Source organism: Phragmites australis, chromosome 15, assembly GCF_958298935.1.
Source record: "Phragmites australis chromosome 15, lpPhrAust1.1, whole genome shotgun sequence".
Lineage (NCBI taxonomy): Eukaryota > Viridiplantae > Streptophyta > Magnoliopsida > Poales > Poaceae > Phragmites > Phragmites australis.
This window is the reverse complement of record NC_084935.1, coordinates 580,176-605,703: the sequence shown is the minus strand read 5'-3', so window position 1 is coordinate 605,703 and position 25,528 is coordinate 580,176. Positions and strand designations below refer to the sequence as shown.

The following is a 25,528-nucleotide window of genomic DNA, read 5'->3' as shown; positions in this document are numbered from 1 at the left end:
TGCATCGAGAAATGCCCGAAGGAATTGTTTTTTATGAGAGACATTGGGTATTTATCGTCTCCTCTTTTGTGAAACATTATCAATGAAGTCATTTGAGTTTGGTTCTCGTTCTTATTTGAGGTAATCATACTAGTTTTATTTTACTGTTTTTTTAGTTTTTTATTGTACTATTGACATTATTCATCGAGAATTAAAAACATGTTGAAAGTTAACTCTTACTAGTTACTACTTGGCTTATAATATTAGTAATGTTCATTTGTGTCACTTTAAAGGATGAATGGTTTATAAACTATACAAGTGAAAAAAATATTTAGTCTTAAGGGCCTATAGTGCTGAGTTCGTCCTAGGCCCTCGAAATTGTAGAGCCGGCCCTGCCCCCTAGTTGCCTCCGAATGCGACACGAGGGCCTCTTTTACTCAGCTCCAACAGAATAGTCTCACACCGGTCTGAAAAGATATTTAGCCATTGTTGGATGGTTTATTGCATGTTGGACACATGATTTCTGCATCACACACGCATGCACAGTCACTAATCCTACTTCTCGGACATCCTAGCCGTGTCTGGCGACGGCAACGATCGGACTTCGCACGACGTGCTGCCCTGACACCCAGAGCAAGCTGCCTTCCAACACGTCGGCGCCGTGGCCACTCACCGTCACGTTGAACGTCTTCTTCTCGCGGGCCTTGGCGAATACCAGCGTCCCGGGCGAAACGAGCACCGTCAGAGACGTCGGCGCGTCCACCTTCACCGTGTACGTCGACGCCGCCGGCCCCACGTTCGTCACCGTCCGGCTCACCGTGAACGGCGTCGGTTGCAGCGGCACCTTGATCGTCGGGTAGTTCAGCTGCGCTTCGGCAGTCTTGGGCAGCTTCGCGCAGCTCAGGCTCGAGTTGCGCACGATGACCGCCAGGGCGGCCTCGCCCATGAGAGCGCAGATGTAGCTGGCGTAGTCTGTGGCGCCGAGGTCGTACACCAAGCCCGGGTCCGTGGCCCTCGCGGGGTTGACATGGCCGGCGCCGGTCGCGTACGCGTTGGCCTTCCTGTGCTGCTCGTCCAAGATCGGGCCACCGTTCTTGTCGACAGTGTCAGATGTGGTCATGATGGCCGACTTGATAGCGGCCGGCGACCAGTCGGGGTGGACGCTCTTGACAAGTGCCGCGACGCCGCTGATGTGCGGCGTCGACATCGACGTCCCGGATAGGACGTTGAATGGTCCGGTGCCGAGCAGGGTCTGTGGCGGGTACGCGGCGAGGATGTTGAGCCCCGGCGCCAGGATGTCCGGCTTGAGCACGCCTGGAGTGATCGTGCTTGGACCCCGGGACGAGAACGAGGCCACGGTGGGAGATGGACGGACGCCGAGCACCGTCTTGTGGCTGAACGTGACCGCGGACGTGGAGTTCGTCTGAGAAGACATCTCGTACTTCTTGATATTGATTCCGTCGGCAGCGGTCACTTGCACCACGTCGGAGCCGTAGTCCCAGAGGACGGTGGTGTAGCCGTCGGCATTGGTGTTGATCAGCACCACGCCGGCCGCGCCGGCGCTCTTTATTTCACGGAGGATGGACTTCTCCGACGTGTTGTAGGGGAGGAGGTTGTCCACGGCATCGCAGATCACGATCTTTCCGGCGACTTTGCTTTCTTCGCCATGGTAAATGCAGTTGCGCCGCTCCTCGGAGTAGAGGAGAGGATACGTCTTGGAGCTTGAGTTTGTCACCTGGTTAATCGCCTCGCCGGCGACGCTGACTCCCTTGCCAAGCTGCACGTCCGCAAGGAAGCTCCGGTCCACCGAGCTGGCGGCGACCGTGACCAACCAGGGCGCGTCGTTAACGACGGACGCTAGCTTGGGGCCGTTGTTGCCAGCCGCGCACACCACAAGGATGCCCTTCGACACCGAGCTGAACGCGCCGATGGCGATGGGGTCATGGTCGAATTGGAACGTCATGTTGCCGCCAATGGAGATGGAGATCACGTCCACGCCGTCCTTGATTGCCGCATCCATTCCGGCTAGTACGGCGGAGTCCTGGCACCCCTTGCCAGTGCACACCTTGTACATGGCGACGTGCGCGCCGGGAGCGATCCCAGACGCCGTACCGTAGGCCATGCCATTTCTCGAGGCGCCGTTGATGAAGTTGCCCACGGCTGTGGACGAGGTGTGCGTCCCGTGGCCAAAGTCATCCCTACCGTCATCCCCGACAAAGGACTTGACGCCGACGAGCTTCTTGTTGCACCGGGAGGCAGAGCCTTGGCATGATCCCTTCCACCTCGACGGGGGCGGCGCGACGGCGTTGTCACCAAATGATGGATGCGCCCCATAGATCCCGACGTCGAGCAGCCCGACCACGATCCCCTTCCCATACCGTGCGACGTCCCTCCAGAACCCGGGACCTTGCCTCAGCCCGAGATACTCCGGTGTGTGCGTCGTCATGAGCTGCTGCGTGCGGTCCGGGAACGCGCGCAAGAACCCTGGCTTCTTGGACACCTCGTGGAGCTCGGCGTCCGTCAGCCTCGCCGCGAAGCCGCTGAATGCCTCCGTATAGGAATGCACGAGGCGCGGCTCGCCGAACTCGGTCAGGGAGCTCGGCAAGAAAGACTCGTGCCACCGGCGGTGCGCAACTTCGTCCGCGGCGTGGGCGTCCGCCGGTGGCCAGACAAGCACGATGTGTGTACGATACTCCGAATTCTCTTCGGCGTCCTGGCCGGGGTTAGCACCTGGATTGACATAGCACAGGGCAGGTGCAAGAGAGAGGACGGTGGTAACATAGAGAAGCGGAACTAAGAGACATGCAAATGATGCCATTGTCTGCGCGATGCTTGGAGCTACGAGATGGAGATGATGAAGATGATGGCGATGCAGATGTGGTTTTATATTATACGCCATGGATGGTGTGTGGTTTTGGCATTAATTGTCGGATTGCAAGGCTGCATATAACTTGCTGCAAATTTTGGCTGTGGTTTAGATAGAGTGCATTTAAGTGTAGCCAAGATCATTGATGCGCCAGCGTTGACTAGAAACTGCAAGGTTGGCTGCAGGAACTCCACGTTGACCCGCACCGATCTGCGCATGGCCTTAGCGCTTTTAACAAGACGGTGTGGGCGCTGGAAAGTGGCAACGACGAGCACAACAGCGGCGGCGAACAAGAGGCCGCGCCGGCGAGGAGCCAGCAGTAAAGCAGCACCCTGGTCGGGGTGGTCGGTATTCATGGGCAAGATTCACCTGTTCTTGGTCGCCTCTACCATCTCGCTCGCCTTCTGCGCCGCGGCGTCCTTCATCCCTGCAGCCTTGTCAGCAGTGTAGTCCTTGTACTCTCCAAGCTTGTCATTGGTCGCCCCTGCAGACTGCAGTCTCGCTCGCCTTCTCGGCGGACTAGTCCCTGCACTCGGTGAGCTTGTCCGTCGTGGCGCTTGCCGCCTCCGCGGTGGTGTCCCTGGCGATGCCGAGCGTGCGGCCGACGGCGCTCATCAGGGACATGGCGCCCTGCTGCACGGTCTCCAGGATCCCGGCGCGGTGGTGTTCCTCGGGCTGGTGGTGGGGCTCCTCCTTGTGAGCATCGACCGCGCGCGCGCGATCTGCTCGCCTGCGCGTCGCCCTCCTCCGCGCGCGCTGCTCGCTGCTCCTGCCTCGATGACTCACTGATTACTTCGCTTGCACTTTCTTCTGTAGCTAGATTTGCTGCTTCTCAAGGACGATTCGCGACGACAGAGATTGGTGAAGCGCGTATATATATAGAACGGCGCGAGAATGGTCGTGATGGACACGTGGGCCTTAAACAGAGCCACGTATGAACCCGTGCAGATACGTAGAATAGAGACCCTTGTGCAAGTTCTCTCATGTCAAGTTCAGGCGGTGTTCTTTCCAGCCGAGTTATGGAGCTGACAAGCGGCCCAAACGCCAGTAAACAGAAGCTATACCACAGTTGATTCTAGGATCGTCGTTTCTAGTGTGACTTACTGATTTCTTAGGCATAAGCCACAATTTTATCCATTAATCAATGTATAACCTGCAATACACAAATGCAATGGTCAGAAAAAAGTAACTTGAGGTACGAAAAAGCCAGACAACTTATCAATAGCAAATCCGACCACTCTTGTCCAAAGTGCTGCTGCCATTTTAGGCCTGTTTATGATGTCCTAAACATCTTATTACTGCTGCTTCAGTAGAGTGGTACAAGCTATTTTTGAATGGAAAAAGCACGTGCAGGGCAGTACAAAACTAAGATGCATTGCATCTGCCGTCTCGCACGAGAACGGCGAAGAATCAAATCCCACGAAAGGGCGCCCAGAAGAAGTATGCAGCGTGCAACCTTGTGTCACCAAGCGACCCCCAAATCAGTCTGATCAAAGTAGCACCCGGTCGGTCCATCGTCAGGGAGCAGGGCCAGCTTGACAGCTCCTCTAGCGCCTTCTTCGGGAGGGATGACCCCCGTGTTCCAGTTGATCTCTGTCTTGACGAAGCCCGGGTGCACGCAGTTGATGCGCATTCCCGGGTGCCTCTTGGCCAGGATCCTTGTGTAGAGGTTGACCACCATCTTGGACATGCTGTACGCCGGCAGCATCGTCGGCCAGCCTCTCTCTTCGAGCCGTCCGTGCTTCAAGTCTTCCAAGAACTCATCCAGCATCGCCTCCATCCGGTTCTCGTCCCAGAGGTCAACGTTGCGCAGCTCGTCCCGGAGCTTCTCGTTTGGCATTCTCTGGTGGCAAAGTACAAGCGCAGCAATTAGGATGTGTTAATTGTTGTACTAGCACTGGAGGCTTTTGTATCATGTACCTTCAGCTCTGACCGGAGGGAGCTAGTGTTTACAATCCTTGCTCCCGATGTGGATTGTTTCAGTAGAGGAAGGAGAGCTTCAGTTACCCATTTGCATCCGTAGTAGTTCGTGTCGACGCATTTCACTGCCCCATCATAGGTTTGTACGACCACATGTTCAAGGAGATTGGCCGCTTTACCTGATAACTGAATCACGGAGGCATGAAACTATTGAGGCGTTCATCACTGGTGCAACTGGCCAACTGACTACTGACATCGATAGGTTTTTGATAAGATAACGCTTGAAAGTTCACATGAACGCAAAATGCCAAAGATGCTAAAAGCTGAGAAAAGTCTGCATACCCATGTGTTAGGATCAATGTTGAGAGCTCTCAGGCCATCCTGATCTACTTCAACTCCTCCAACACCTGCATTATTCACCTGTATCATCGATTATATCTTTATTAAATACTCTCAAAGTTGGATGATGAGACTTAATTAGCACTAGTGTGACAAGACATCATTTTACCAAAATGTCAAGCTTCCCATATCTGGTCTCAATATGTTGGGCTAACGAGGAGACACTATCATTATCTAGGATATCGAGTTGATGAAAGATTATGTTGGAGAGGTTAGATCCATGGCCAAGGGACTCGACTGCATCTTTTCCTCTGTTCTCATTCCTTGCAGTAAGAATGACCGTTACACCTTGCACAGCAAGGTGCCGGCATACCTCTAGGCCAATTCCTCTGTTTCCACCAGTGACCACTGCAAGCCTGAAGAAAAGACCAAAAGTTAGCATCTCTGTTCATCTAGAACTAGGAAGGGCATGCCATTTGGAATGCATGGTAAATCACCTTTCTGGTATTGTTTCATGGTCACGGCTCACTGCCTCAAGCCTGGAACAATATGAGTTTTCTTGCATCAGATAAAAAGTGACGGCTTCTTAAAATGCAATAGTGCTGAAAATGCTTAATAAGTGCGGTACCTGTATGTACTTGTACCAGCTGTCTCTACACTCACATAAACCATACTCCAGTCACAAATCTCAGAATGTTTTTTACCATTGCGAGAATGACTAGAAATAGCTTGACAGCAGGAAAAGAACAAACAAAAAGAACACTAAACAAACAGAATGGATCTTTTAGGACCGCTTGTGCCTGACGTGGTAAATGACTATCTCTTGACAACATGTACGTGTAATGTATCGACAAATTACTTTTATGTGGAGCAATATGCTGGTTCAAGGATGCATGGACTTAATTGTTTCCCTTGTCCATTCTCCATACCTCGAAATTGATCAATGCAACTAAAATTACATACTATAGAGGAGAGTTTACAAGTTAGGGATGTTTAATGATGCAGTTTTTATCCAATATGGCTGTATATGATATCAGGGATTATAAAACACTCCAAGTCGTAAAAGCAAATAAATCTCAAAAGATACTCTAATTTGTATGCGTCATCTCTATGCTTGCACCAACTATTCTCCAATCACAAATATCACATTTTTTTTCGGTCGAGAAGACAACTTGAAATAACTTGACAGCATGAAAAGAATAAAAGTACAACTGGGTACTAAACTGACAAAATGGGTCTTTTGGTTTCCTAAAAAAAAATTGGGTTTTTTAGGTTCAATTTAAACTACCTGTGCCTGACCTGTTATGTATGTACATATATTGACAAATCAGGCAAGAAATTACTTTTATATGGAACACTATGTTGATTCAAATTTAACTGTCCCCCTGGTCCATATCTCGAAACTGATTACTGCAACTAAAATTACACAAGAGCGCCAAGTGCTTTGCAAAAATGCAACTTATATATCTATCGTTGCAAACCATATCTAAAGGCCGTGTTCATACATCTACAGCATTATCTTCTTCAAACAAAAATGTACAGCGTCAGAATAACATTATTTTGCAGTGCACCAGATCCATGGACTTAACAAAAGGTGGTGGAACTGGGAGAGGACGTAACCTGTGATGCGGAGGTGATGCCCCCGTCGCTCCCGCGGCGGGGCCCTTCTCTATGCGAGCGGCAGGCAATGAGATTTGCTGGGTTCGGAGGACTAACTGCTGGAGACGGGAGGGGGTTGGGGTCAAGCAGGGCCGGATGCTACAAGGTGAGCTCGCGGTGGCACTGGCCGGCACGCCGAGGTGGCGCATCTCCCTGGCGTCTTCTACCCCTCTTGAGGGTGGCGGCGGCGGCGGCGGCGGCGGCGGCGTGGGGTGGTAGGGTTGGCTAGCGCAGAGCGTGTTTAACCCTAAACAGAGCGCCGAGTACCTGGGCACCTCATTCTTTTGGTTCGTGGCACTGGGCACGCCGACGCCGCTAGCTCTGGGCCGTACCTTTGCGCCGAAGTGCCGCCGGCGTCGACGGCCCGGTGGTGGGGCCCACGTCGCAGTGAGGCGAGGGTGAGCTGCAGCTGCGTTGGGAAGACTTTTCAGCAGGAGATGATGGCTGGCTGTTGACCCGTCATCGCCTTTTGGATTCATGCGGCGGCGTGCTGTGCCCCCGTTCTTTGTCAGCAGTCAACACACTCCAACTATACAGCTCAAAACATGGACATGAAAATGCAGCATCCATGGCCATGCACAGGGCAAGCTTGAGCCAAAATAATGGTGGTGCCAGTTGCCACTCCATTATATTTCTAACAACATACATAAATTCATACACCATCGTCTATTTCTATTTTGGGATTCATTCTGATTACCTCTCAGATAACCTGAACTCTATATTGGTGTGAAAACTAGAAATACAATATGTCTTTTTCGGTCACTGAAAATATTGTTGGAATATGTGTCGAATATGTGTACATGATAAGTTTCAGATAGATTTAAGTTGTAATCGGGTGGAACTAGGATTAGAGTTGTAGTCGAACTTCTAATTCCGGGCCTTTAAATAGAAGGCACAATCGTTGTAACTAATGGTAAGATTGAAACAGTTGGGGAGGAGCGCCCGTAATTATGCCCCGAGGATATAGGCAACTTGACTGAACCTTATTAAAAAAAACATCGTGTCTTATATGTTGATCTTGTGCTTAGCTTGATGATCCTGGTGATGCTTCCGTTAAAATCTTAACAAGTGGTACCAGAGCCATGAAGAAACATCAAGGGAAGACACGAGGATATGTTCCACACTGTGCAAGGCTTGCACGGGTCTGGGAGGCCGTTGCAAGGTGGAGCATGGCGGCGATCGACGATTTGGTCGGTGGATTTGGACACTTCGAGCATGCGGCTTGAACCGTCTGATGGGCTGCATCAACGAGGATTCATCCAGATGTGGAGATCGGGTTGGTGGTGGCTGGGGGCTGCTGTTCGATAGGGGTCGGTCAGACGTGATGGGCAGGTTCGACGGTGTGGTTGGAAGACATCGTGGACAAGGCGGCGGCTTCGACTCACGGTCTAATTGACGGGAGGTCAATCTAGATCGGAGCAGCTGTTGTTTGCTCAAGGTGGAGCAGCGACAGCGGTGGCGAAAGTTATGGTGGACTTCGGAGGTTGTGAAGGCGTTCGGGATTGCGAAGCAGCGCGAGTGCGCATGGACGGGTTGCGTAGCAGAAGGCAGACAGTTTGGCACGGCCCAGGCGTGTGGCTAGTTCGACGCCATGATGGATCAGGCAGTCGGTCTGCTGGTCGTGGCGCGTGGAGGCTGCGTCGGATGCGAGGATGACTGCGTTGGATAATATGGCTGCATGCGGACTTGGCGCACGGCAGCTTAGAACGCACAGAAGGAACCTGGAGGATTAGCGCTGGTTTCGTTTGTTGCGGTAGTCCAGATCAATCGGCTCTGGTGTTGTCGGTGATCAAGTCAAACGGTGCATGCAGGAGGGCCCCATGTGTATTAATGCACATGCAAGGAAAAGATGCTTCACATGTATTAGTGAATGCACTCCTTTCGTTGCATGCGTGTATTAATGCTTCGGCTGGAGTGCTCGGCGGATTAAAATAGGAAGAGGCCAACAGCAGCGTTGAGGCGGCTAGCCAGGTACGGGCCACTGGCCGACTCGAGCGCAGGACGTGGAGGGCGTGTCGGCCTAGAGAAACAAGGGCGTCACGGTGGATCGGTTGCAGGCGGCAGTTCGGTACGTGGCTGTCGCGCCTATTCGGTCAGAAGGCTCATGGGGCAGTTGGTCAGCTAAGGGGTGCTGGACACGTGCGCCTAGTAAGCTGGCATGCAATCGGCTGCCTTGGTGCAGGAGGCTTGGTTCAGCCGGCAGGACAAGGCCTGGCGTGGGAATGCTCGGGAGGCACGAGACGTGCAGTAGGCGGCTAGTTTTATTGGAGCGCGCGGATCAGGAGACCGATTTTTTGGAGTTGGAGTCGGTCACGACTTTTGTGCCATGAGGCAATCGTGTTTGGACTCATCCGATTTGGATTTCGATCAATGGTCCGGCGGGGCAATAAATAGTAGCCGTGTACAAGGTGCTAGAGAATAGAACGCAAAGGCAATCGAGGTTTGGAGTTCACGGATTGCGGGAGTTGCAATCGGGCTGTTGGTGAACCGTTGTTTGTGGCGGTTGACAGTGAACGATGGGCAGTGATCGAGCGGGTCAGCTTTGTCGTGTGCAAGCTACGTGGCAATCGACAGGGTTCGAGAGCGGCGGATTGTGCACGGGAGGTGTACGAGGCGGCGAACACACAGTTCGACGTGTGCGTGGTGGTGCATCCAAGCGAGGCACGGGGACGAGCGTGCGGAGGCACGTTCAGCACATGTGAGGTACACGTGAGCGGGATTTGGCGGTTTACGGCAACAGGCAGATGGCGTCCAAATTCGAGGTGACGAGATTTAACGGGACTGGCAACTTCGGGCTTTGGCAGACAAGAGTCAAGGACTTGCTGGCGCAACAGGGGATCCTGACATGAGCTTCCTCAGCTCCAAGTATGTGCTTTATTCTTTATTCCCTTTACCCCTAATCTTCTTGCATTTGTTTTCTTGTGTTAACAGTCTTACCCCGTGTGCTTTTTGCAGATGGAGGCAGCCTAGGTGCTTACCAACATAGCTTCTTCTGACTATACACTTTTGGTTGCAGAATGCGGTTCCGTTCCAAAGTTTGTAGAGCTCTTAGGATCGCCAAATGCGAATTTCACGCATCAGGTCAAACAGTTTGCTCAACCATAGTTTGTTTGTGTGATAGTTTGGTCATTGATATTGTTGGTTCTGATATGTTAAACATGCTATCTGGGCTCTTGGAAATATAGCTGCAGACTTGATCATGGTGCTGTTACGCCGTTACTTTCTTGGTTTCGAGAAGACATGAGAATTCCAATTCTAAGGACTGCTACATGGGCGCTGTCGAACCTTTGTTTCGGAAAACTGCCAGCTGAAGTGCAAGTAGGGTTTGTTACTGCTATGTGTCTGTTGAAATGTTCCTTGTTAAGTTTGTGAAGCAATAGCTTGGTGAGAGTCTGTTTTGGCTGGTCATTGCAGGTGAAACCTATACTGGACATTATCAGCCAGCTTATTCATTATACTGATGAGAAGATACTGGCAGATGCATGCTGGAATGTTTGTTATATATGTGGCGGCGTAGATGATGCCATCCAAGATGTATTAGATGCTGGGCTTTGCCCTCAACTTGTAAATCTCTTGAGTTACATCATTTGATGCCCCCCATAAGCCTCATCAGCTATTGTTAATCCTTTCACACTGCTTTTTAATGGTGCAATGCTTTCTTATTTTTAGTCACCCTTGTTCTGCTGTTATCTCTTTGAGGAACTATGCATGCCTCCACCACAAAATACTTACGTATCTGCAGTAGAGGGGGTGGGGGATAGAAGTTGCAAGACTGTCAGGAAGTTCTTATATTTCTTCTAGCATACAGCTGATTAGTTTTATGTTCTGCTTGGTATCTACCCAAACCTCTGCAATTGATGCTGAACCAATGCTGCAATATTTTGCAGATCTTAATAGCAAATGGCATTCTCAACTGCTTAGCCCAGTTGCTTGCACGAAATTACCCAATAAACATCCAGAAACAGGCTTGTATAATTGTTTCTAATATCACCGCTGGCAGCAAGGATCAAATTCAGGTAGTATATTCTGATCTTTGTGCATTTCCTATAAATATGCTCCTCCTACCATCAGTGTGATATAACCAAATGTGGCCAAACATATGTGCATATTTTGCATCATCATCGTTCTCCCATGTCAACTGAATCATGTGCAAATTATTTCATTGGTATGTTTTGACTCGTAATTCTACCAACAGGCAGTAATTGATGCGGGCGTTATAAACACCCTCATTGTCCTACTGAAGGCATCAGATACTAATGTAAAAAAGGAGGCTGCATGGGCTATATCAAATGCTGCGTCTGGTGGTTCAAGTGATCAAATTCAGTATGTTGTAGCCTGTGGTCGTTTGGATGTATCTTTCAGTCCTTTGTGCTTGAAATTGAACTTGGTCCTTCGCAATGACTGCTTGCCATCTGGGTGCAGGTATCTGGTGAGCCGAGGATGTTTGGAGCCTCTCTGCAGTGTCCTCACGTACCAAGATTCTGACCTAGTATATACGTGTCTGGAAGGTCTTCAAAACATACTTAAAGCAGGTGAGGCGGGGAAGAAGGGCCAGGAATCCGGGCTGAACCCATATGCACAGTTCATTCTAGAATGTGGGGGTTTAGATAAATTGGAGGATCTGCAGGATCACCACAGTGATAGAATCTACAAGTTAGTCATGAAGCTGCTACAGAGTTACTGGGAGGAAGACGTAAGCGATGATCCAGACATCCCAGGTTCGAATGACTCAGTGGAGACCGTGGAAGCAACATATGAAGATGTTGCTCAGCCACCAATACCCTCATCCGGTGCAAACGAAGCCGAATGATGGCAGACATTTTATTGCTTGAGATAAATTCATATTCCTTTCCCTAGTTCCATCTATGATACTATAATCAAGTTGATGTGGAGAAATGTGTTGAGGTCAGGTGCCAATCTTCCCTATGACGTGCAGAATTTTCTCATTACGTTTCTGTAGGTTGTACCTTTGAAGGTCTGTGAATGGGTGCACACAACATTGGAAATTATGAAGTACCCACGAAATTTCAATGGAGAATTTAGTCCATGAGGAGAAAACTTGAATTTAGGACTCTCATGTCCCTTTTCTTTTTCCCTTTTTAAAGGACTTATGAAAATCATAAGCTAGGCACAAGATTGGGCCCATATTGCTGGCAATTGGGCTAAATTCCTGGGCTACCGGTGTATCTATCCTCAACAGATTTATTTTGTTTTCTTTTATTTTTCTTTTTTTAAAATTGAAAAAAATTTATTAACTCTCATCGTTACATCAAACTGATACAACCATATAAGAGTTTACATCCATCTTTTCATTACTAAGATGTACACATCCACTCATTAAGGAGCCATAACGTTACAAGAGACTTCTACACAAGTTGTTATGATTAAGCTTGCATGCAGAGTCTAGACTGTTATCCAAATTGAATAAATAGCTCTCTGGTCGTCTGCTCTAGCCTCGTACACGCCATCGTAACCATCATGTGATGTTCCTACCGATGTAATACAGATTATGAACTGAGCCAATATGTACAAGTGAAAATAACCTCCAAAGGAGAAACATATTTCTTGTTAAAGACAACATTACAATATTTTTCCTGCATAGCCATAGCGCCCAATAAAATGTGGCCACCGCTGCCATTATATAGCCTTTCATATATTTACTAAGACCCCGAAGCCAGTTTCCAAGCATGTTTGAATGCTTTACGGTTGGTGAAGATTTGATGTTACTTCGACTCAAGCCATGTAGAACGGGCAAAATGGCTATAAAAAAAAGATGTGCTTAATTATTCCAGGTTTGTGACAATAATAACACTTTTGATCTCCATGCTATTGCATTTTCCTTAGGTCATTCTTTGTTAAGAAAACCATTTTATGTAAATACCAAATAAATATTTTAATTTTTAACAGTAGCTTTAATTTTCGTATTTTACTCTTCAGATCGGTTCATCACCTTGCATTAGGACCCTGTACAAAGAGCTAACTGTAAATTTTTCAGTTTTGTTTAAGCTCCATTGGAACTCATCTCAGCCCCTCGACAAGGTGATGTTGGTTAGACGAGCTATCAAATCATTCCATGCGATTAATTTTGAGCCATCTAGATCTCATCAGAATGAAATATTTGTGGGAAATTACTCCATCACCTTAGCTACCGAGCCTAATTTGTTTCACATTATGTTATGTAAGGAGGAAAATTGGCACCTCGGTGGCGAGTTGCCCAACCAAGTATCATCACAAAATCTAATTTCTGACTCAATCTTCATGTTAAAAGTACCATATTTGAATATGATACTTTTCACTTTCATTAGTTCAACCCAGAAGTGTGAGTCATCTGATTTTTCTTCAACTTGTGAAAGAGGTTTTAGTCCCATATATTTGTTTCGAAGTAATTCTTGCCACGTCCCATCCTCAGTTAGTAGCGTTTACATTTACTTACATAGGAGAGATGTATTTTGGATATCAAGATCATTAATCCCTAATCCACCTAGATCTTTGGGTTTACGCATGACTTTCTATTTCACCAGATGGTATTTCTTTTTTTACTATCGATTTGCCAATAGAATCTTAATAGAAAATAATCGATCTTTTTTAAACCCCACGTGGAATTTGGAAGAAAGACATCTGCTAGAACTATTTCTATCTACAGTACCGAATGGTTCAATCCGGGCAGAGAGAGAGAGAGAGGAGTGTATGTGTAGGGGATCCCCCCCTCTTAACCTCTTGGGCCCTTTATATAGGTGAGAGGGAGAGGTGAAATTTTCTCTCCAATCCTTAATAGGGTACAAATATTACATAAAGGCCATTGGACCTTTATATGGGCTGCTTTGCTACATAGGCTCCTTTATAGGTCTGGGCCTATCCCCCAACCGTAGCCCCTCAGTTATAAGCTCTAATGGGACAGCGGAGCGGAAAGCTATAACTAGGAAAAGGCCCAGACTTATAGTCACCATGTACGTGTCGCTAAAAACTCCGTACCAAAAACCCAGTGAGAAAAAAGGGCATGGAGAAAAGAGCACGTACATGGCACTGATTTTTCTTTACATGATTGCTAAAGTTAGATACATTCTTATAACTACGCTTCGTCTTGCCCGGCGAAGGGGTCTTGAGCGAAGGCTGAGGACTTCGACGGCTGGCGAAGGTGCTTCTTCCTCTGTAGTCGAAGTCGAAGGTACATATTCGATTACGTGCTCGAGGAAGGCTGTTGCCGAGGCTTTGACGATCTTCGATGATGTGCCCGACGAAGGCTACCACCGAGGATTCGACGAGCTCAGCTTCAACGTAGTTGACGTAGCTGAGTTTGAAAGCTATTGTCGCGGCCCAGCGAAGGCGATGATGTCCTCACGTCTTCGCTCACATGTGCCGGCCAAACTCTTGTGACCTAGGACGGGATATTAATCCGGGCGTCCCTCGTAGCCCCTCTTGACTGGTGTTCGTGAGTGGTGAAGGATGACACATGGTTGACGTAGTCGAAGTCGGTGTGTGCGAAGTCATCATGACCGAAGCCCCTCTGGTCGATGGAGTCATAGTCGACGGAGGTGAAGTCGACATGCCTGAAGCCCCTCTCGCGATGTTGTCGTGGTCGACGCATGTGAAGGCATCACAGTCGAAGCCCCTTTGGTCGACGTCCAAGTCGACAAAGCCAAGGCGCCGCGGCCGTAGTGGTCGCCTGGTTGATGTAGTTGGAGTCGACGAAGGCGTAGTTATGTTGGCTGTAGTCGTCGGCCGAAACCCCCCTGGACGACATAGTTAGAGTCGCCGTGGGCAAAGTCGTCATGGTCGAAACCCCTCTGGCTGTCGGAGGCTAAGTCGACATGCCTGAAGTGAACGTGGCCGAAAGCAACCCTAGTCGAAGCAGAGGGGAGCGAAGCCGTCGAGGACTCCATCCGGAGTCTCATCGACACTGTCGAAGCCGAGGGTGAGGGCGACTCTATCTGAGTTGATGCTGATGCCGAAGGTAACGACGAGTCGATATCGAAGGGGTCAACATAGCCAAGGTAGTAGCCACTGTCAATGAAGGTGGCCGACAATGCCCTGTGTATGAATGGATCTTCGACTCCACGGAGCGCAAAGGGCCATGTCTTCAAGACTTACTGTCCGAGGTCCAACTGGAGCGTTGCTTTTACCTAAATCTAAGCAGCATGTCGGTCCTCCTTGGCGGGTCTTCACCTGCCTTTAGTTGATTGGTGCACCGCCTTTACCTAAGGACCAGTGCCACTTCGACTTCGTATCTTGTAGGACTATAGGTGCTTCGCATCCTTTTTGAGACGAAAAACACATTATAACCAATTAGGTGTGTGCACATGAAGAATAAATAATTAAATGCATTGTTGTAATCCGAAGACATGGTTTATCTTCGGTGCGGGGGTAAGCACTCTTAGCCCCTCTCTTTTGTGCATGAGTTAAATAGATGCTGAAAAAGTACAACCGAAGAGTACATGCTTTAGCATAATGATAAATGTAGCATCGAAGGATAAAACCTTCTGTATACGAGGGATTAGTACCATCCCATGAAGATTAAAAATTCTTGTATAAGGGCAATAAGGGTTTTCTCATGTGAAGGTTAAAACATGTGTATGAGGAATAAATATTTCCTCCAGCTTAGGGTATGAACCTGCACTTCATCTTACAACTTTTCACTACCGCGAAGGCGTGTTGCCTCTTATTGAGGTCAACCGTCACTTTGTCTTGCAATTTTTGCGAAGGCGGTGTCTCGGTTTTGAGGTCCATCAACGCTTCATCTTTTCATTGCCACGAAGGTGCGTACGCTCACGATTCAAATTATCAGATACATCAAAAGCGTACACAAACCAGCTTTTTAACAACAAACTAGATTTCCGTTAATAGCATGTAAGATTGTACGGTGATAAAGAAAGCAGTTTTTGCCTAGTGGCACTCCTACCCAATGAGTAACCCTTCGCAAGATAGACAAGCAAAATGCTATGACCACATCAGCAACGAAATAGATGCCTAGTGGTTCGGTGTGTGTTATAAATCTCATTACCCACCTACACGTACCAGGTTTAAAGCCTACTGGTGGCAAATTTTCTTTTGCAAAAAGAAAAGGAACATGTAGGGATATAAAGCATTGGAGTTGAGTGCAGTTGTTGCTGAAGGTCCATACTTGCTGCCGCTCCTGAAGGCCCATGAGTGAGTCCACCCTTGCATGATGGCCGAAGCTGCTACTTCCAGAGGGTTCATCCTTGTGTGAAGGCATGCGCTGCTGCTTCCAAAGCCCACAGGCGTGGGGCGCCAACTTTTTAACTGAGTTTACTAAGAACTGAGTTTAGAAGTATCAATCTGCCCCCTCATAGATAAGTACTTGGCCTTCAATCTGCTCAGTCTTTTTTTATTTGTCCCTCTACGCCTTTTTAGTCTGATTGTTTTAGATTTTGATAGTGAATCGGAATTCCTAGGTACCGTATGGGTAACTCGCCATTGCACATTGAAGTATGTTAGCATATTGGTCGGGCTTGTCTTGGACCGCCCCAAAGCAAATCAATTTATTTGTGTAGAAGTTTATTTTTAACCTTGAAAGCTACTTGAAATCATAAAGTAAAAACTTCATGTTCTAGACTTTTCTAGGTCATCCTTCGTGAATAAGATTGTGGGATCGGCACACTGAAAGATTGATACTGTCCACCAAATGGGATACAACTTATTTAATTTGTCTTGTATTTTTTACTGTTTCAATAATGATTACTAACATATCAACGGTAATGTTAAACAGGACAGAGCGTCGTACTTAGTACACCTTTCTTCGTTTGAAAGAGTTGGTTCATTGGTTGCGTTGTTGCCGCGTTACACACTGCATCTGCATGGTACGAAGCCGACGTGGTGGGACCGGATGCGGCGGCAGAGTGAATAGCGCTCAGGAAAACTCACTGTCAGGAATTGCCGAATATCGAATTGCAGCAGCTGGCAAGTCCCAAAGAGGCTTTCCCTTCCCAATGGAACGGGCAGATGTGTGCAACTTGCCCTTCCCAATCATTCCTGCCGATAACAACTTGTTCCATCCACAGTTAGGCTCAGGCTAGAAACAACAGTGTATGTGCATATCTTAATTTGCCCCTTTGGATAATGTATCTGCAGGCACTATTCGTGGCTCAATTCGCATGTGTTTTCAGGAGAGCCACTGGTCGACCGAGAAAGCTATGTATCCTACGCCTCCTATTCATGCGTTCATCTCTTCTCTGAAACTGACAGGTCCTGGAGATACATAATGTGTTAACTGCAACCACCGAGAGCACTGATACATTCAGAAGCAAACCATCGATAGATAGATAATTCGATACACACCCATCAGGAAATTTCGAGGATGTACATCGTTGTACCATATCCTCTCTCTCTCTCTCTCTCTCTCTCTCTCTCTCTCTCTCTCGAGTATTTATTTTCTTGGCACGCAAGAATCTGGAAAAACATGCATGCAGGAGATGGAATTATATATCTTGAAGAGACTAGACGAGAGTGAGGATGACAATTCCAGGTTAGCACGACAAGACCGGAACCCGATGGAGCTGCACGCGTTGAGATTGGAAGGAATATTTGTTGCGTGCGTGATCGCAAGAGATGTACACAACTGGTTGGATGCATCGTCCGTCCATGTCGCAGACCTCGCACGGCTCGTATGTGTTGTGCATCGACGACGATCACCGATGGATGATGCATTGGACTTGTGCAGCCGGCCCTTTCCTTTTTGCACATTTCATTCAAGTCGTCGAGCTGCTTTTCCTTGACTTGCCAATGCACCTTTTCTTTTCGCAGTGATTTGTGGCCGAGATAATGTACTCAAGGATGAGGGTTGATGGAGGAATTGAACACAAGTGCAGATATGTGAATATGATTGCGACAGATGTATGGTTCAGAAACACTAGCCTCAAGAATCGCATTGTACATGCGTACCAGTGATGGAAGCCTCCATCTTTCTGCAGATGCAAGCATGACGTGCGTAATATAACCGGCCGGTCCCCAGAATTCCACTAGGACAGCCACTAACAATGTTTCTTGCATGTTCTCGTCGAGTGATCTTTCCTCGTTACATATCTATATACGCACGTTTTCATGGTACAAGGATATGCCCTTTTGAAGGGGGGAAAAGGTTGGAAACCTGGCAAGAGCAAACATTCGAGGTCAGTGTGAAGGGTTGGAGCCTTGGGGCAGCAAAGGTGACGAGCAGGAGGAGCACCACGCGTTCACAAGTCACGATCATGTGCGCGCGTGGTGTGGTGCTACTGCTTCCAGGCCGTGTCATCTGGGCCGCCCCAGCCGCTGTTGCATGCCAAGCAACAAACCTAAACGGACTTGTGAATTCAGGTGCCCAAAACGTACTACACATGATTTGCCAGTGACTGGCACCTTGGGCACTAGTCCTGTAATTAGGGGTGAAACCAGTCGGATATTTCCGGACCGATCCCTCCAAGGGTTCTAATAGTATTTCAAATATCTACAAAAGAAATTCAGATATTGGAATATAGTTGTGTCGGATATAGGAGATAAATATCTGTTAGATATCGAATGTCTGAGAATAAAATCGGATATATCTGAAAATTATCTGAGTCTTTCTTTCAGAGCTTGTATTTTATTTCATATGTAGTTGGATGGAGACAATCTTTATATAAAAATTATAGCTCTCAATGAGATACGAGATCTATAACTTTATTGTGATTTTTTTTCATTTGAAGTCATTAATATTTCTAAATAATTAATAGAAGCTTCAACAATATATTAGACACTCAACTTCTCCAGCTTGGCTCTAATGTGACTCCTTCTATAGAAGTATATTGTTAATTTGCTTATTGGCTAATGTAGTTGATTTTTAGACACGTGGAGTGGTCAATAATCATAACATATATGATATACGGTTGTTGCTTTTACTTAATATCTGAAGAAATATTCGCGACTAATCATCTGTGTCTGACACGTCACATATTCAATTCGTATTCATGATCTCTTTATATACGTAACTGACTCTAACTTCAAAAAAATATAAGATAAGATATAGAACCATTCGTATCGGATCCGACACCCTACCTGTGATCGATCGATCAACATGCTGTACAATTGTGTAAACAATTGTGTAATCCACACACCATACTGCTTGAAAGTAAAACTCTCAACTGTGTTACTGCAGTTACCTAGCTCTGTACTTGTGCAGTTTTCTTTCTGAATTTGTGGTCTGTTTGGTGGGAAATGACAACAGCTTTGATCCAAACATCAACAGGAAGAAGACCAGCACAAAAGGAAAAAAAAAGGAACGAAAAAGAAAGGGGAAAAAAGGCTAAAAGATACTAATCTGGACATATAGAGATATATATACGTAGTCCGCTAATGCGCTTCGCCATCAAACAAACTGCAATTGCACGAAACCTTGGACTTGTTCTGCATCTCGGCGCTCCAAAAAAAGAGCCAAAATGATGCAGCGTTGGGTCGATGCAATGATGGGGAAATTGACAGTTGCGGGAGCTCATTTGCATGTCGGCCCAACCACGAAACGAAACTGGCGAGGGATTCGATGATGCCTGGCCAGCCGCTTTCCTCAGGTGACCCTGATATTCATGAATGCTTGATCCATCGATGGGAACCAAATTGAAATCTGATTCCCTGGTATCAGAAAAAAAAAGGCCTTCATTTTGTTTCTTTTCTCGTCCCTTTTCCCATGCTATCCATGCTAAAGCGATCCATACACAGTAAGACCCACATCCGGTTCTAATCAATAATACTTATCAATGGCAGAGTATTGTTATGGATAGGGGTAATCTTTTGTAGTGTATTTTTTGTATTTTATAGTGTATTTTAGATTCAATCAATCATATTTTATTAATTCGATCCCTTTATGATACAATTGAATACCATTTAGCTTCATCAGTCTCCGAATTTCGGCTTCAAGCTCTGCCAGTCATGCTCATGCATTCGCGTGCCGTGTTGTTAGTGCTGCTGCGATTTGATTGGGCAAACGCATCATATCAGAGCATATGCAGAGCTGAAGAATTCGTTGCTATACATCTGATCCGGCCATGTCGTTCATATGCACCAAGCAAGTCGGATGTAAACAATTCCATGGTCAGTCACCATCGTCATCACCAGGACAAACTAATCATCGTCATCCGTGAGTCCGGCCGGAGTCCCGGAGAGATCAAAACGTACTGGCCGGTTGGTGATGATTAGTGAACGATCCATCAGTCGAGCAGATAGAAATTACTACCTATTAATCTATCAACAACACCCCAGGGGTGGTGATTCAACTTTTATTACGGCTTCCAGATCATCATCAACGTTACACAAAGTTACAAACCAATCAGTCCGTATTTACCCAAGAAAGAATGGAGAAAAGGCAGTGAAAACGACGAACCAACGACGACACTAAATAATTTACCAAGTGTACATAACCTCATGGTAAACCACAGCTACTGCTACTCCATACCAGTAAAAGCTACTGCTCCAGTAACTAATATACTTGAGGAAAAGATGGTGCAAGAACTGGAGAAGAAATTATTGGCGAGCTAGCAAATAGCAATGAGGATTAAGCTCCAAATTAACCAGAAGCTCCCCAATAATAACCATATCCTTCTTCGAGTCCATCTTTTCATCTCCACTCATCTGTCAAGGTCTCGCGCGCTGGACGCCCGTCCAGCACGTCTGTACCGGGCCAGTCCGGTCAACGATATAATCGAAGCGGCGGACTTGCTTTCACAACCCCATTATCTGCGTGTACCACAGGTCGTCGGCGCCGGCGCCCCACATGGTCTCGCCAAGCTCCGGCAAACCCATGTCGGCGTAGACGCCTGAGAGACCCGGGACCAGCGACTCGTCGGACCAGCACGTCTCGGCGCCGAACTGGGCCGGGTATTCTGCGTGTGGTGGTTGCCGCAACGTGTCGCACATGCTGCCAGTGTTGTTGTTACTGTACGACGCGACGTGGTTGCCGCCGGGAAAAGCGCTCTCGGCGCCGGCGGCGGTCACCAGCGGTGGCTGGGATACGACGAGCTGCTGCAGCTGCAGTTGCATGCCATCGGTCGACACGGACGACGACGACGCGGCGGTGGTGCAGGACAGCTCCATGTCGCCCTGGACGAGGTTTTTGATCGCGTTGTCAATGGGCCAGGAGGCGGCGCCGCTGTCGTCCGCCGGGAGCGGCAGCGGCGCGTCGTCGTGCTTGGCATCGGAGTGGACGCGCTCGAGGAGGCGCGGCATCCAGAGGTAGCGCATGAGGTCCTTGAACTGCTGGCTGTTGACGTCGCAGTTGAGCTGCCTGGCGTGCTTCTGCACCCGCGTGCGCCAGTAGTTCTTGATCTCATTGTCGGTGCGCCCGGGCAGGTGCTGCGCGATCTTGGACCAGCGGTTGCCCCACCGCGAGTGCAGCTCCAGGATCAGCAGCTGCTCCTGCGCCGTGATGCTGCCGCGCCGCAGGTCGGGACGCAGGTAGTTGAGCCACCGTAGACGGCAGCTCTTCCCCGTCCGCTTAAGCCCTGCGACCATCCATATGAGCAGTTGAGTCAGTCAAGAAATCATCGATAGACCACACATGAAGCTAGTGTTTTTGATCTTGTGTAGGCAGCACGTACCTGCGCATCGGGCAAGCGCGTTCCAGCGGCCCTCGCCGTGCTCGGCGATGTAGTTGACGAGCAGCAGGTCCTCCTCCACCGTCCATGGTCCGCGCCGGAGGTCACCCGCCGCCGCCGACTCCTCGTCGCTGCTCACCTCTCGGTGATCACGCGCCGCCATCTCCATCGTCTTCATTATTCCGTCTAGCTTCAGCTAGCTAGCTCTGTGTACACGTGTGTCGATCACACCAAGCAGGCAGGATTTGTAACTAAGTAGCACGGTAAGCAGCTAGGCACGTAGGTCGCAGCCAAGAATGGAATACGCAAGAGGAGAGATGCGAAGGATAGCCAAAGAAGGAGATGGGTGAAGTATGGACGATGATGAATGAGATGGTGAAAAGGGACCTTAATTATATAGAGGAGGGACTGGCACTGGAGAGAGAGAGAGAGAGAGAGAGAGAGAGAGAGAGAGAGGTCGATCATGTCTTGGTGGTTTGGCTTGTGCAGTTGTGCTGCGACGTGGACTTGGAGAGAATTGGAGATGGAAGAAGCATGTGAGGGAGCATGCACGCCGCAACCGTGGAGAAGTTGTTTAAGCCATGGATGGCTGTTGCTTAATGGAGCTGCCGATTGATTCCAAAAGCCAAAAGCACAGGGGGGATGGCCTGATTACTAGCTTATCTTTTGGAATTAGCGCACCAGATTAACGATGCTAATCCGCAGTGCACACGTCAACTTTGACGGGTGCTTTGACCTGCCCCCATCGCCACGCGCTCCTGTTTCTACATCTCTGTATCACAATGCAGTGCTCTGCTGCTCAATAACACTCCTATGTTTTTTCCTTCATATGGGAGGATTTTCTATATTAAATCCATGTCTCGCGTGTTTTTTCCTTAACAAGTGGTACCATCGCCCGGGTCTCATCGCCTTTCTGGATTTTGCGCTGCCACTCAGGTCTCATCGCCGCTTCGGATTTCGTGCCGTCACCCCCAGGATTCTTCCCTGACACGCCGCCTTCGAGATTCTTCACCAATGCGCCGCCTTCGAGTTTCTTCGCTGTCGTGCCCCTTGGATTCTTCACTGTTGCCCCCCAGATTCTTTGTTGTCGCGTGTCCCCCTGGGATTCTTTATCGACGTGTCGCCTCTGGGATTCGCATTCATGCATCGCTGCTTGGGTTTCCTCATGCGTTGCCCTGTCATGCTCGCTCGCGGCTTCCTCCACGCCGTCCGTTTGGTTTTATTGCTACGCGCACATAGAACCAATAGGCCAACATACAATTTTTTTGGCTGAAAATTGCTACGTGCACCCACAACATACCAATAAGTTTTTTTCCCTTCAGAATGAACTGTATTTTTTATCTGTAATTTTTCTCCATCATGTCATCCGCAAAATTTGGCATTGAGAAGTTCAATGAAAGATCAGTTTTTCCATATGACAAGTTCAGGTTAAACTTATTCTTGCAAAAGTTGGCATTTGAAAGACATTCTATGCTAAACCAACGGATATGTCAAACAATAAATGGGAGGAACTAGATGAAAAAACACTCACACTTTGGGGTTCTCCGAGATAATTTTTTCATGAACATATTTGTAAGGAGTTTGAGTGACAGAGGTTTGTTGGATAATGCCTCAATATCCTAGTCCTTGATAGAATAGGACTCATCAGACACCTATAAATATGTGCCAACCCTTATACTTTACTTAGTAGCATTATAATAAATATTTGTCTCTGTAGTTTTCTCCTTCACATTTGAGGTTTTTATGTTAAATCAGTGACTCTCATATCCAATTTCCTAACAATAACTTTTTTGGTCATATATCTATGCATTATCTATCTATCAATGGGGATTTTTTAATGTATTTTTTTAAGATTGATCCTCAATTATTAACAACAGTCAGTCAACTGCTTGAGCCAACAAGCAGAATGTGTCTAGTAGTCCATTTTTCTGCTCAACTCTAGTACGCTGTCGTAATAATTCATTACACGTCCAACACCAACTTGGTGATTCTAAACAGAAACCAGCCACAAACTGAGTATAAAAATAAAAATACAGCTGAGGTGTGGTCCGGTTCCATTCTGGTAGGTGCCCTGTTTGTCAAACGCGAAGACTGCGGTCTCCCTGTGACGCCGATCCATCTCCGGCAAACTAGTCCAACCCAAGTGCTGTCCTTTAGAAATTTTAGCGGCACTGTGGCTCAGCCTGACCTGTATGGCATGAGCAGGATCCGTCCATGGTATTGGATCAGCCGGTGCCGCTGTCCCTGCCATTGTTTATACTGCTTTGCTTCAGCTGGATGCCTAGCCTGCCTAGATCGCCGAGCTGTCGACGATGCGTATCAAGTGTGTACGTCTGCTGGGTTGCTTGCAAAGGTCAAAATATTCCCTGAATTATCATGTGTACGTACGTGCTGAATATATCGATGCTGGAGTACTGTATGTTGATCCGAGTTGACCACAAGGGTTGCTGCTGAGGTTGCCATGTCTGTCGTCATGTGTGTCACCGGGGCATGGGAATCTCCCAGGCGTACATGTCGATCATATCCGTATGCGTGCTACGATATGGCCACTTGCTTTGTCATGCATGTTCTTGCAGTGTCGACGGTGGATGCTGTACGGTGATGCAATGTAACACAAGCATATATCAGCAGCTAGTAGCCTAAAGCCTAGTACGTCCGCGCGAAACACGGCGGCGTCGCACGGCGCAGCTTCAGGCAGGTCCGGCGAGCTTGCTGTATGATATGTTTTTTACAGAACGCTAGCTGTGTGTCTTCTTTATGCAGGACAGCCGCTAGCAGATGAACTGAACACTAAAATTAAGGATCGTTACAGCACGTGTGTTCTAAATCCACCTACCAACTTCCTAATTAAGAAAAAGATATCATGCAACCAGGACCAGACAAGATGGATCGATCGATCACGTCGGTGGTGAGCAAGTAAACCGACGACTAATCGATCAGCGATTCCGTTGCGATAGATCAGCTCAGGCATGCATTGCATTGTACTGCTATAAGGCTGATGGATGAACTAGTGGGGGACACATCATAGGATTAGCGAGTGGGAAACCGGGGGTTTGTTCGTGCTAAGGCCAACTCCAGCAAAGTCAGTATCCAGTGCTAGTACTGTAGCCCTACAAACTGCACTCCAGCAGATACCTCATCTAATGCTACAGTGTCGAACAGTGGTGCTACAGTGTCGCGGAGTGGGAGCGGAGCCTGCATTTTTGGACTACTGTAGCAGGTGTATCGCTGTAGCTGTACTGTAGCAACACTGCTCGCAGGGACTGACAGTGGGCCCGGTTGCAGAAAACCGCGCCGGGTACTGTAGCAGTACTGTAGCAACACTGTTCACAGAGGCTTACAGACGGCACAGAGAGAGAAAAAGAGAAGCAGAAGATAGAAAATGAGGTAGCTGCTGGATATAAAAAAAATAAAGGATGCTGTAATAGTGATAGAGGATAATATAATAATATTTTTAAGGATAAAAATTTAAGGTAGCTACGGCCTAATTCGCTTTCCTTCTGCTTTATAGTGTTTGATCGTGGAAGCATCTGCATGTGGGTCAGTGTTTGTAGGCTTCGAAGGGCTCACGTTAAGCAAAAGCCACCCTTCATGCGAGCTAACTTGTCTCCGATGAACTCCGGCGCCGCTTTTACGTGTTCCAAATCTGGAGGCTGCTAGATAGATAGATTATTGATGGTCTAAAGCTAGAAAATATCGGTTGCTCGATCGATTTGGCCCTTCGCACCTCTGCAAAAGTGTAAGTTGGTTGACGTGTCTCGTATGTGAATATCAGTGAAATGGAGTAGAAATAAGTATTATTCAAGTATACTACTTAGCTTATTGAGCCAAGCTCTTTTATGGACACCATTTGTTCAAGCATTATACTTATTAAGTTCAACCTTTTTGTGAGGCAGAAAAAGCTAACACATCTGGCACACGAGGGGCTTAACAAAAACTTAAACATTGATGAAAAGAACTACTTGTCCCGAGTTTAAGGACAGGCTCAAGAACATGTTCCTTAAAGCAGCAACAACATGTTTGATGTCACGTGGTTCCTACATTGATCATACTAGTGTATATATAGAAAAACATTAAAGTTGCTTTCCCTTTTTGTTTATCCTTTCCTTACTTATGGAGTTCTCTGTTTTGTTTGGATTTGAGTGGAAGTAAAGAAGACCTTTCCCCTAACTAATCTTGTTTTGTTTATACTACGTCAAAATATCAAAGTGAA

At 47.7% G+C, this 25,528-nt stretch overlaps 3 protein-coding genes and 1 pseudogene across 5 annotated transcripts; 1 reads left to right on the top strand and 3 right to left on the bottom strand.

Moving 5' to 3' along the window:
• Positions 1-550: 550 nt before the first annotated feature.
• On the bottom strand, positions 551-2,797 carry LOC133892951 (subtilisin-like protease). The gene has a single exon (XM_062333939.1). The coding sequence runs from the start codon at positions 2,795-2,797 to the stop codon at positions 551-553; it is 2,247 nt and encodes a 748-aa protein (XP_062189923.1).
• A 1,244-nt stretch (positions 2,798-4,041) lies between these two features.
• On the bottom strand, positions 4,042-7,250 carry LOC133893535 ((+)-neomenthol dehydrogenase-like). 3 transcript variants are annotated; one of them, XM_062334573.1, is made up of 6 exons: positions 6,725-7,250; positions 5,602-5,643; positions 5,274-5,520; positions 5,108-5,185; positions 4,766-4,951; positions 4,042-4,688 (listed from the first exon to the last, which is right to left on the bottom strand). In XM_062334573.1, exons 1-6 carry the CDS (start codon positions 7,240-7,242, stop codon positions 4,308-4,310), a joined length of 1,452 nt encoding a protein of 483 aa, XP_062190557.1. In that variant the 5' UTR covers positions 7,243-7,250; the 3' UTR covers positions 4,042-4,307. The 3 variants fall into 3 exon arrangements, with proteins under 3 accessions (XP_062190557.1, XP_062190558.1, XP_062190559.1); XM_062334574.1 differs by lacking the exon at positions 6,725-7,250 and having other exon boundaries at positions 5,602-6,707; XM_062334575.1 differs by lacking the exon at positions 4,042-4,688 and having other exon boundaries at positions 4,873-5,011.
• Positions 7,251-9,507: 2,257 nt separating this feature from the next.
• LOC133892949 (importin subunit alpha-4-like) lies at positions 9,508-11,573 on the top strand (annotated as a pseudogene).
• Positions 11,574-19,996: 8,423 nt separating this feature from the next.
• LOC133892025 (transcription factor JAMYB-like) lies at positions 19,997-21,846 on the bottom strand. Its single transcript, XM_062332766.1, has 2 exons — positions 21,319-21,846; positions 19,997-21,222 (listed from the first exon to the last, which is right to left on the bottom strand). The coding sequence occupies exons 1-2, from the start codon at positions 21,491-21,493 to the stop codon at positions 20,444-20,446; spliced, it is 954 nt and encodes a 317-aa protein (XP_062188750.1). The 5' UTR covers positions 21,494-21,846; the 3' UTR covers positions 19,997-20,443.
• Between the last annotated feature and the right edge of the window lie 3,682 nt (positions 21,847-25,528).